Below are 12,583 nucleotides of genomic sequence, written 5' to 3' on the forward strand. Positions count from 1 at the left end.
ATCCAGAACATTGTTGTTCTTGTTCAGTTGTCTCCAACTCTTCATGATCCCACACAGGGTTTTCTTGGCAAAGATACTGGAGTGATCTGTCATTTCTTTCTCCAGTGGATTAAGGCAAACAGAGGTTAAGTGACTTGCCCAGGGTCACTCATCTAGTAAGTGGCTGAGGCTGGATTTAAACTCGGGTCTTCCTGACTCCAGGTTCAGCACTCTATGCATGGAGCCACCTAGCCACCTGAACAAGGGAGATGCTAGTCTTATATAACAATTTGGGGAGAATACATTGTGGCATAGATTTCAGTTCTGGGGATCACACCACATATCCAGGCAGGATACTGGACAGGCTGGAGAGAACCCAAAGAAGGGACCAGGATGGAGAAGCACCTAGAGATCATGGTACATGAGGGCTGGCTGAAGGAACTTAGAATATTTAGCCTAGAAAAAGCTTAGCAGTATATTATAAAAAATCAAGTGTTTGAAGCATTGTTAAACCAAAGAGGAATTGATGTACTTGGCCCCAAAAGGCAGAACCAGGAGCAGTGGTGGAAACTGCAGAGAGGGAAGACAGGCTTGATGTCAGGGAAAACTCCCTAACCAAAGGTGAAATGGACCTTTCTGTGAGAGTCTCTGCACAGAGGCCAGGTGGCCATTACATGTCAGTAATGTTACCGATGGAATTTTTTGGTTACATGTGGGGAGTACCAGAGGTTCTTAACCTTGTTTATGTCATGGACCCCTTTGGCAGTCTGGCAAAGCTACAGATTCCTCAGAAAGATTTTTTAAATGCATAAAATGAAATTCATAGGATGACAAAGGGAACCAATTATAGTGAAATACAGCTATCAATTTTTTTTTAAAGTTAAGAGATCCTAGATTAAGAACCCCTGGGGTTAGGCTCTGAGATCCAGACTTTCTAAATGTAAACTTCTTTGATTCTGTGAAAGAAAGCAAGTGAGCCTTCAAAACAGAAGGTACCTTTCCTAGTTATTCTGATGATAAAATTACCATTGTTAAAATAAATGTCTTCCACCTATATTTAAGCTTGGGCTTATTCATTTAGACTGGGAGTGTTATGTCTGAAGGTAAAAAGATAATATTAAAAGGAAGATAAAATTCCTTTCTAGCAGTTTGGCCTGTGTGATATGGTTGCATGCAAATATCAGAGTACCTTCCAAATACAAATCATTAGCACTTTGAATCTTCTCCCAAGATTAAAGAAATCTACCAAATTTACTCCATTTATTGCCTTTCTAGAGGCAGTATGGTATTAATGGGAAGAAGCTGCAGCTGGAGTCAGAGATCCAGGGTTGAATTCTGCCCCTCTGACTTCACACTGAAGGACCTCCAACTCACTTTACCTCTCATTTCCTTGTTGTGTAAATGATCTCTGAGATCCCAAGATCTAAATCTGATGATCACATGTAAACTCCTGAAGGGAAACACCATTTTGAAGAAATACCCATAAGGCTTTTGCAACTAGAATAATAGATACATACGTTAGAGTGGGAAAAGACCTCAGCGATTATTTAGTGCAACCCCTTCATTTTTTATATGAGAAACCAAGGTACTGCAAAAAGTGCTGTGATAATTTCCTTCCATTTATAATAATTATACATGAGAACAATAATGGTAGCACATAAAAGCTAAATTAGTAATTTCTTAGAATTGAGTAGCTTTAATATTCTTACTCTTTAAATGATTATGAAGTTTAATTTAAAAATTGAATGAGAATTTAAAAACAAGCATATGTTACCTTTTTAACACCAGTCTGGACTGCTCTTTCTATTATATCCAAGAAATCATCTGTAAAGGTTAGACCCCAAAAGAGAAACAGGAAAATATGAATCCATTTAGGTGGCATTTAACTTTGATGACCCCGATACCAAAAGACACTGACATAATCATTTTTATTAAATCAAGACTAAAAATCTGTAATCCTTAGTGAGTCTCTACTACAGATCAAGAGTTTACTCATCATTACCAACTTGTTTAAAAGAGGGGAAAAAAAAGGTTTTGTGCAGGATGTGAACTTATCAGCATGGTAATAGAAGGCTGAGTATAGTATTTATTAAAGACAAGTATGCTAGAGCTGAAAGGTAAATGGCTAAAATAGGCTGCTGAATGAAATAGAGATTGGCAGAAAGTATGAGCTTGAGACTCCTTTTTAAATAAACTAACCAAATGAAATAGAATAAAAGTAAAATTTATCTGCTCAAACTTTTTTCATGGCTTGAATTTTATTCTTGTTTATACATCATAAAAAAAAACTTTTGATAAACTAGTTCTATTTGGTCCAGGTACACTTCAGTGGGACTTCATATTTTGTGAATATTCCAGTATTCCTTTTTGAATTGCCATGTGCTAATGGCATGTCTTGTAAATGTTCTTGTTAATTCCTCTTTTTATAATGGAACACACAGATGGAAAAATTTAATATTCCCCTCTGCCCCTAAATAACTATTTACTATGAACCCAAAGATTAGGGGGAAAAAATGTAGCATTTCTATAAGTGATGTCAATAAATCCTTTAATACAAAAGACTGAAAACAGAGGCAGCATGATGTAGCAGAACAAATACTGGACTTAGCATCAGGGCCCTAGATTTGAAACCTGACTCTGCCATCTGCTATCTGTATAACCATGGGTAAGTCACATCTTCGACAACAAAGGAAGTGAACTATTTGGATTATTGACCTTAAGGCACCTTTTAATTCCAAATTTTACAATCCTAAATAAACTGACAATGAAAAAAATATTTAGACTATGTTAGATTCACTTATTCATTCATATAGCAGTCATTAAGCACCTACAGTGGGCCAAGACTGCATTAAGCTCATTTGCTGCCTCTCCTAAATCCATGCCTTCACAAGAGCTGTCCCTCAGGCCTGAAATGCTGTCTATTTTTTTTTTTTTTGGTGAGGCAACTGGAGTTAAGTGACTTGCCCAGAGTCACACAGCTAGTGAGTGTAATATGTCTAAGGTCACATTTGAACTCAGGTCCTCCTGATTCCAGGGCAATGCTATATCTATTCCTGTCCCTGCCCCTTCAAAGCCCAGCTCTAATGCCATCTCCTTCAAGAAACTTTTCCTGATTCTCCCACAGTTGCTAATGGTCTGCCTCCCCCAAATCATTGGTTTGATTTTGCATATATCCTGTCCTTACCCTTCTGTGAACCTTATGTATTCCTCCCAGGAAGTGTTAGCTCCTTGAAGACCAAGACTACTTAAATTCTGTGTCTATAAAATCAGGTCTAGGTATATAACAAGTGCTTAATAAAAGTTTGTTGATCGATTGATAAATATTAATTATTTGAGGAGACTAGACCTATTTTCTCATAAAAGTAGCAGGTAGCAAATCTGACTTCAAAAAAAATTACCTTGGTGTTTTTGAATCCCTCTGTAAATTCCTCTGAACATAGGATCAGTCAAGTTGACAGCAATATCTATAAAAAGGAAATATTCATATGTAATTAACCTTTTAAAGCACCTATTTATAATTCCTACATAAATCTAAAACGCCCTGTTCTAAATTTTTGCTTACATATTTATTCCTAGAAACAAATTATTTCTAGGTCTATCAAAATGTAAACTGTATGTCCTTTCATTAATAGGTAAACAAGTAGGGCTTCATAAAAAGGTAAACAACTGTTCAATGAAAGCATGCTTTATGGTTTACCAAGTATTCTTCACAAATATTAATTTTCATTTATATTCCAAAAAATCCTATGACACAGAAGTAGGGCAGGCAGGATTGTCCCCAGTTTACAGGTAAATGCCCCTGCCTAAGGTCACACAAGACAGAAGCTCAGAATCTTGCCTTAAGTCTTTTGACACAGTCTCATTTATACTGGCCTCAATAACTTCTCTGGTGGGGGTTTTACAGTTGGTTTTTTTTGCTTATGCAAATCTCAAAATTTGCAATTCCTCTACCACCCACTCACTGCAGGGAGCTAAACAAACTGCTTACTAAACAAGGACTACTACTTGCCAAGCTTGCTGCCCCATTGGGAGGTTTTGTGTACCATGGGTCCACCCTTTCAGGACTCATTACAAACCTGGAGGCACTTGCTCAAGACACTGGTGAGGCCCTAAATGGCCTCATGACGTCCTTGAACTCATTGCTAATGTCATTCTAGATCACCACCTCTTGAAAGAGGGAGGCTAGTGCCCTGTCGCCAACACTTCTTGCTGCACTTGGGCCAACACCACCTGCCAGATCAAGACTAATATCCTGAAAACCTATGAGCAGGCCGGTGGCTCCAAGATCTCGGCCAGAGACAGTAGCCTTCTGATATCTGGAACTCCATCAAAGGTTTTCTCCTGTCAGGAACCTGGCTGTACTCACTCTGCCCCCTGCTGCTTTTCCTTTTACTCCTCTTCCTGTTTGGCCCTCTACTTCTTCACTGACTCACCATTTTTGTGTCCCAGCAATTGTGTGACTCTGGGCTTTTCTTCCTCTCCCCTTCCTTGGGAGGAGGTGTGGTGTCACCATCTCTCTGATTCCCCTTTACACCTGATCAGTCCCCCTCTAAGGATAGGCAGGAGTGTTTTTCTGTACTGCCATTCCCTTTATACCTACTGGAAGAAGTTGTCCACCCACACTAAAGGCTCCTCTATTGGCCAGAATAGGAGAGGTTCTTTGGCCAAAAGAGGGAAATGTCAGGATCCCCATGCTAAGACCACCCCTCTCTTTTCACTTTTCCCTTTTTATTGCTAGGAAACACTGTTTTCCAGAGCTAATGCCCAGCAGGCAAGTTGTGTGCCCAGAGCTTGTCATAACAACACCCTCTGGATGAATTCTGCTGCAGCAAAATCACAGAATTGCTTCCTGTCAACCCCCGGTGGTCCCTGAGCTTGGAGAAGCACCTTCAGGAACCATATTGTGATCACGAAACCCTGCTACGAATCAAACTTGCCTCATTGTTGCTGTTACCTTCATTGCCACAGATATACCTCACTGCTTGTTTCTTTGTCTATTTTGAGCTGAAATCTGCCTTCCTTTAATTTCCAACCATTGGTTCTAATCCTGCCCCATGAGATGATAATTTATTATGTGGTATAGGAGAGCCAGGATTTGGACTGGGGTTAGACATATGAATCTCATGTAGATACTGTTAAGGGGTCCCCTGAATTTGTCCTTTTGAGTTGCCATATTTTCCAGAAACACCGAACCAGAATATGCAAGAGACCCTGAATGCATCAAGGAGGAAGGTCTGGCCCCACCCAGAACTGACATAATTTGTTGTTTGCATCCCAAGCTAGACTCCAGGTGTGTCCTTGGGAGTTAACTCACATGCCAGTCAGTCTGCACTAGACTGGGAAACTGCTGTGGCAGCCTGGACCCTTGTAGATAAATAGACCCTCCTTTTCCCTTTTCCAAGGGAAAAGAATGATGCTTTTGCCATCTTGATTATTCATATTTCTCCTTCCCTGCCACCTCATTTAGATGGAGATTTCTATTTCTCCTCCTCTCTTTGCTGCAATTTCGTAAATATGTAAGTTTCTGTTTGAATTGCAAACTCTATGCTTGCTTAGGGTTTCACATGCATGTTCATTTCTCTTGTAATAAATCTAGTTGCAATGCAATGCCTCATGAACTTGTGATACTGTTTTTAGTTAACAATAAAGGTACAGAAATAACAAAATCATTCATTCTAGAAGTTGCACAACATAGAAACCTTCTCCTTTGCTCCCTATATCCAAGTAGTTGCTATGTTTTGTGAGTTCTATATCCACCGTATCTGCCTCATTTCCACTTCCACCATCTTAGTTCATTCATTACAACTAGGCTGGGCCATTCAAACAGCTTAATTACCTCTTCACATTCAATATCTTCCCTGCTCCCAAGTCAATTCGCAACATTTCCCATTAATCTTAAAATTTAACCTCTGATTATGTGACTGGCCTGCACAAAAAACTTTGATGACATTTCCATTTACTGAATAAAGTTCAGACTTCTCTAGAAGGCATTTGAGGTCCTTTATAAAGTGGTCTTAAGCCTCTTTTACCATTGCTGACATATAATCTATATTCAACAATGGATTATTCATTCCCTGCTTTCTTGGCTGTCTTTGTTCATGGAAAACCAATCTTATCCAGTCTTCCTCACCCATATCCTTACCATCTTTCAAGAGCCAACTTCTCTTTAAGATCTTCCCAGGTCTTCAAATGTGACGTCTTCCTCCTCAACCTGAACTCATAGAATACTTTCTGTTTCTCTTATGGCACTAAGTGCATTCTGGCTTATTATTTGTGCTTGTTTTATCCTTCTTACTAACCTGTAAGACTCTTGATGAAAGGGGCTATCTATGTCTTCTTATCTCTATTCCTCACAGGCAAAATGCCTTTAAATAACAGGCACTATTATTCTACTACTATTCCTGGAGTTGAATTTATCTACAAGGCCAAAAAGGAGCACACAAAGATCTAACTGATCCACCCAAAAGAAAAGCTTATTGAATAGTAAATGTTTACTTTCTAAGAAAGTATCAAAAGTTATAGAACATACTTGATGAATACTTAGTGAACATTCATTTTGAAAATATTTATATACTGCCTGCTATGTGCCAGACACTGGGCTAAGCACTTAACAAATATTATCACATTTGATCCTCACAACAACCCTGGGAAGAGGTAAGTGATATTATTAACCCCATTTTACAGTTGAGGAAACTAAGGCAAGAAGGTAAGGGACTTGCCCAAGGACTTGCAGGTAGTTCAGCTAATACATACTGGAACTCAGGTCTTCCTGGCTTGAGGTCCACAACTTTATCCACTGTACCACTAGTTGTCAATTCACTAAGCACATTAGGAATAACATAATACTAAAAAAAAAAATTAATTTAGATTAGCTTTCATGCACTAAGTCTCTCTGCCGTCCTCTAAGTCCCAACAAAAATCCCACCTTCTACTGGCAGCCTTTCCCAACCCTTCTTATTCCCTCTCTTATTTCAAATTTATCCTGTATATAGCTTATTTGTACATATCTGTATGCTGTCTCTCCCATTACATTGTGAGTGCCTCAGGAGCAGGGGATGGGCTTCTGCTTTTCTTTGTATCTCCAGTACTGAGCACAGTGCCTGGCACATAGTGGGGACTTAACAAATATTCAGACTGACTCCAGGCCAAACGTTCTGTCCCCTGTACCACCTAGTTGCCCCTTATAGAGTAGAATCATAGGGTTTAGACCTGGAAGTGAGAAATCATGAATAATTAAGATGCAAAAAAGAAAAGCTTTTTGATGAGAGGAATGTCAAGTTGAAACTGTCAGATGACTTTGGAGGAGACTGAGACTGATGACTTTGCACAACTCTGCCTCACCTAAATCCAGGGCATAAGCAAGTCAAGACATCACCCTTGTGATGTCATTGCTCCTCTTCAAGAGATAAGGACAAACAACAATAAGCAAACAAAACAAAAACAAAAAACTACATGGATCCCAGCAGGGGATGAGAGTGCATTTCTTGTTCTCACAACACAGAGGAAAGCATCTGAGAACTCCAGAACCACTGGAAACAGAACAGTCCCTGAAATCTCATGCTGTGACACTAGGAAATGCTAAATGCTATGGCAGGAACTTCCTAATAGATCTCTCCTCCCACCCACCAGTCTACTATAATTATGTTTCTAAAGTATGTCTTTCCTTTGTCTCAACTATATTGCTTCTCTGCTTGAAAATCTTTACTGTTTCTTATTGCCTCTAGGATGACGTGCAAACTCCTTAGCTTGTCATTTAAAGTTCTGTAAAATCCAGCCTCCATTTGCCTTTGCAGATTTCTCCTCCATCTACACTCATTGCTTTTTTCCAGACCTCAGCATTCCATCTTCCACCTGTGTTTTGCAAGATTCTCTAGGCCCTTGACATTCCTATTTCTGGAGCTTTCTTTGAGGCTCAGTTCAGGTGCTCTCTACTGCAGGAAGCCTCTACTGATTTCCCTGGTGTTAACTATTCTCTCCTCAAATCATGTCGTATTTACTTATTAACATGTTTTGTCCTGCAGTAAAATATGCGCTCCTTAAAGTCAGAGACGGTGGTAACTATAGTTGTGTTGCCAGTGCACAGTGCCTGTAGTGTAGGGATGCTTACTAAATGCTTGTTGGTGAATTCATCAAGTAGAACATTGATGCTTAGGCTATTCTGGGAAGATTCTGATCTAGGAAGCCAAGTGGGGGCAGAGAAGCAGGCATGAATACAGCAAGCACTCCCTCCCTCCAAACAGATCTATAGAATGTACCAGACTGAATCCCGAAATCTAAGGAAAAAAATCAGTGAATACTTTTTTTCCTTTTAATTTTAGTTTTCCAGTCTAGGTTAGCATGGAGAGAGAGAGAAGTCTGTGGATAACAGGGATGAGGTCTGTCCAGAAGTGCACTGCCTGGAGCATTCCAGTTCAGGGAGAGGCTGTGCTCCAGGGCAAGAAAGCATCCTAGATCCAGTATGGAGGGTCCTAAACTTGTATAAGGTGCAGGAACAAGTGCTATCTGGCTGCTCTGTAGCTTACTACCCAGTTCTGGGTCACAGATCCAGGGCCACCTGAGGAGGTGACCTATACCTAGGAAGGACATTCCAGTGTATGTAGGGAGAAGGTGTGGGGTCACAGGCCCTAGGCTGTGTACAAAGCGATAATCAAGTTCAGAAGCAAGCAGCACCTATGTGGTTTCTGCCCTGTCTTTTAGCCCAGTCTGAAGCCTGCAAAGGAATATAACCAGGTCACAAATCCCAGACCAAAGGAAGGCATAGAGCTCTGTTACTCTGTCACAGAGCTTTCCCAGCAGGCTGACAGTGATTGAATCCAGCAGCATCTATGATGCTCTAAATGAGGCAAATCCACAGATCTTTTGCTCAGACCCAAACCCAAGTCAGGTGCTTGCAGACCAGAGGGGGCAGACCACTGTGGAGCACTGTAAGCTTGCAGGCTCCCAGTCTGAGCTGTCTCTGGGACCACAGAATAACACATCAAATATACCATGAAAGCAGTAGCAGGACCAGCTCAGACGTTCCCTCCAGAAATATGCAGAGCTTGCCCCTACCATAAAATTTGTTTTAAATTTTTTTAAATTTCATTTTCCATTCTAAATTCTCTCCCTCCCTTCCACCTCTACTCCCACTGAGAAAGTAAAAAGATAATACTCATTATACACATGGAGTCACCTAACATAAAGTATGAACTCAGATACTAGGCTGGAAGAAAAAGCAAGTTTAAAAAAAAAAAAGAAATCCCAATATAAAAAGCAGTTATGGTGACAGAGACACTCAAGACACAAATCCAGAAGAGAATGATTCCAAAGCATCTAGAAGCAAATCCTCAAGAAAAACACTGCTTGGGCACAAATTCGATTAGAATTCCTGAAAGACATGAAATAAAGAGTAAAAACAAAAGTTTAAATGGTTTTGTAACTGAAATGACAGTGTTAGATGCAAAAATTGGAAAAGAAAGTGACAAGACAAAGAATTAGAAAGGGAATTAATTGCTTGGCACAAGAGGTACAAAACCTTGCCCAAGCAACAATTTCCCTGAAAATTCTAATGGACCAAATAAAAGATAATGACTCCATGGGACAAGAGATATTAAGACAAAGTCAAAAGACTGGGGAAAAAAACCACACAACAAAATATAAGATATCACAGCATATTCTAGTCTAGAATTTAAGATTCCAGAAGTGTGGCTCAGCCAAGAGTCTGTGAGTGTTTCAGATTCGTGATATAATCTGTTGCATTTCAAAAATGTTTTCAGTTTTACTGGTTATTTTAAGACCCCTATTGAATTCCTGCACTAACAATGAAAAGATAATGAAAAGTAGCTGGTAAAAAGTACTTCCAAGGATTAAAAATTGCTTTCTCCTAGCAAGAATTTTACAAAACTTTTCTTTCTCAGTGCACGTAAAAACGGGGAATTATTTGTCAGTTTTGAGGATAACTATGATTTGAAAGGGTTCAAGTTTCTGAGATAATTTTGACATGACAAAAATAAAAATAGTTAGAACTATATCTTTTTTTTTCATCCTCATACCTCAACCCCTAATTGAGAAAGAAAAACAAAACCCCTATTAAAACATAGTGAAGCAAAACAAATTTCCACAATGGACATGTCTACCCAAAAGTATGTCTCATTCCACACTAAGTTCTTCACCTCCCTTTCTGGAGGTAGATATATGACAAGTGGAAATTTCTGAGACAGACTTTCTGGGTAATTTATAATCATTTTTATTAATTATTGCTAGCAAATTATTAACAAATTGAGGTCACTTGACCCTCTGGGAAGCCAAAAGACCCTTCTTGAAGAATACTGAATGTTTAAAAAGCCTTTGGAAAAGGGTATGTCCCTGAGGGTAGAAATCAAAAGTGATTGGTTAACAATCAAGGTAGACATATTAATGAGGTGGGTAAAAAGTCTTCAGTTTCTCCTTTGGAGAATGTGACCTAATTATGAGACTCAGCAATCTGGACAAAAGAATCCGTCAGACCTTGCAGGTTGGTTTTCCCCTTCATAAGCTACAAGTCACCCTGAATTCTAATGGAAGGTTCCAAGGATAGACAAAGGCTTATTTCCTAAGGGCAAGATCTTGCTTAGACTAGATTCTGTTTGTAAGGTCTCCTAGTTGGGTGGAAAAGCACATATCTCAAGGATTTGGGCAATCCCATCTGTCAGCAATGCCCTTCAGAGGCTGGCTGAATAACCTACAGGGGTTGATTTCTCAATGAGGAAACAGAACGAGAAAACTGTAGTCCTAACTTAATAATTTTTTTCAGATAACATGTTTCATCATTAGTCCTCTAGAGTCATAGTTAGTCATTACACCTATCACAGTCACTAATTCTTTCAAAGGTTTCTGTCTTTAACATATTGTTGTCTTTGAATAAATTGTTTTCCTGGTTCTTTTCACTTCACTCTGTATCTTTTCACTTCAGTCTTCCCAGATTTCTCTGAAATCATGCCCTTCATCGTTTCTTACTACACAATAATACTCCATCACATTTATGTACCATAACTTATTCAACCATTCCCCAAGTTATGGGCACCCCCCTCAGATTCCCATTCTTTGCCATCTCAAAAAGAACTCAAGTATTTTTGTATGTCCTTTGAGTTTGTTTTGCTTGGGACTAATTCTTCCCCTATCTACTGTCCTAATTCTCCCTCTTCTTATTTTCCTATCAAGTGAAATGTATTTATATATCCAACTTTTGTGTGTATTCTTCCTTCTTTTGACCAGTTCAAAGGAGAGGTTCAAATGTCAGCTGCTCCCCACCCCAATCCCTCTTCTTGTCTGTTTGAATGTCTACAAACCCCGATTATGTGAGATAACTTCTCCTAACCTTCTTTTCCCTTTCTTACACCCCCAGCGTATTTTTCTTCCCTTTTTTTACCATTCTTCTCTTGTCATCAGATTGCAATAGAACAATTCCTAGGCCTTATCTAATTAGACTCCTTCTATGACTTCTGATGATGACAGCATTAAGAGGGAACACATGCATCATCACCCCATATTTGAAGGTAAGCAATTTATCCTTGTTTAGTCCCTTCTTGATAGCTTGTGCTTAGCTTATGTTTCTCCTAACTCTCATGTTTGAATTTAAAATCTTCTACACAGCTCTTGTCTTTTCATCAGGAATGCTTAAAAGTCCTCTATTTCATTAAAGGTCCCCTTTTTTCTGTTATCATACTTAGTTTTGCTGGGTAATTTATTCTTGGCTGTTAGCCTATAACTTTTGCCTTCCTGAATATTTTATTCCAAGCTCTCTGCTCTATTTTTTATACTGGTGGCTGTGAAATAATTTGCAATCCTGACTGATTCCTATTTGCCTTTTTTTTTCTCCTGTTGCTTTTAAGTATTTTTTTTTCCTTTTACCTGGAAGCTCTAGATTTTAGCTATAATATTCCTGGGAGTTTAATGTAGGGGTTTATTTCAAAAAGTGACTGATGGATTCCACTTCCACTTTGCCCCCTTGTTCTAAGAGATCTGGGTAGTTTTCTTTTGAAATATGCCTATCTCTTTTTTGAACATGCTGAGGCAACCTAATGATTCTTAATTTTTTTTCTCCTCAATCTGTTTTCCAGGTCGGTTGTTTTTTGGTTATGAATTATCTTACATTTTCTTCTATTTTCCATTTTGTTACTTTGGTTTAATATTTCTTGTTTCATGAACTCATTGACTTCTGTTTGGTCTGTCTTAATTTTCAGGGAGTTTGTTTCTTGGGCAAAGCTTTGTGCCTGTTATGCCAAGCTATTAATTCCCTTTCCAATACTTTCTCCCATGACTCTCATTTCTTTTCCATTGTTCCTTCTAGTGCTGTCATTTAAGAGAAAACATTGTCTTCAGTTTTTAAAAAAACTCTTGCTTCATCTCTTCCAGGAATTCTAGGTGAATTTTTATTAAGCTGTGTGTTTGTCTGTCTGTGTTTTGAGGCCTTGTTTGTACATGTTTTGGAATCATTCACTTCTAGGTTTGCATCTTGGGAGTCCCTGTCACCATAATAGCTTTTTATGGTGGATTCTTTTTGTTTGCTTGCTCATCTTCTAGTTTACTACCTGAATTCAGACAGATGGGTACTTTTGGAGGGAAGGTCTGGGCTTGTCCTGCCTTT

At 39.0% G+C, this 12,583-nt stretch overlaps 1 protein-coding gene across 4 annotated transcripts in view; it reads right to left on the minus strand.

The window, feature by feature from the left end:
* The window catches only part of TATDN1 (TatD DNase domain containing 1), a 49,163-nt gene that overhangs the window by 32,423 nt on the left and 4,157 nt on the right, over positions 1-12,583 (minus strand). For 3 of the 4 annotated variants that reach the window (XM_020965000.2, XM_020964999.2, XM_020965001.2), the window contains exons 2-3: positions 3,378-3,443; positions 1,754-1,803 (exon numbers count right to left, since the gene is read on the minus strand). In XM_020965000.2, the coding sequence (XP_020820659.1) occupies positions 1,754-1,803; positions 3,378-3,443 (116 nt within the window). Of the gene's footprint in view, positions 1-1,753; positions 1,804-3,377; positions 3,444-6,121; positions 6,381-12,583 lie in introns of those variants that run through there. The other variant, XM_078153727.1, reaches the window with a different exon arrangement.

The sequence above is a fragment of the Phascolarctos cinereus genome, unplaced genomic scaffold (assembly GCF_003287225.1).
Source record: "Phascolarctos cinereus isolate Bilbo 61053 unplaced genomic scaffold, phaCin_HiC Scaffold_4;HRSCAF=312, whole genome shotgun sequence".
Taxonomy (NCBI): Eukaryota; Metazoa; Chordata; class Mammalia; order Diprotodontia; family Phascolarctidae; genus Phascolarctos; species Phascolarctos cinereus.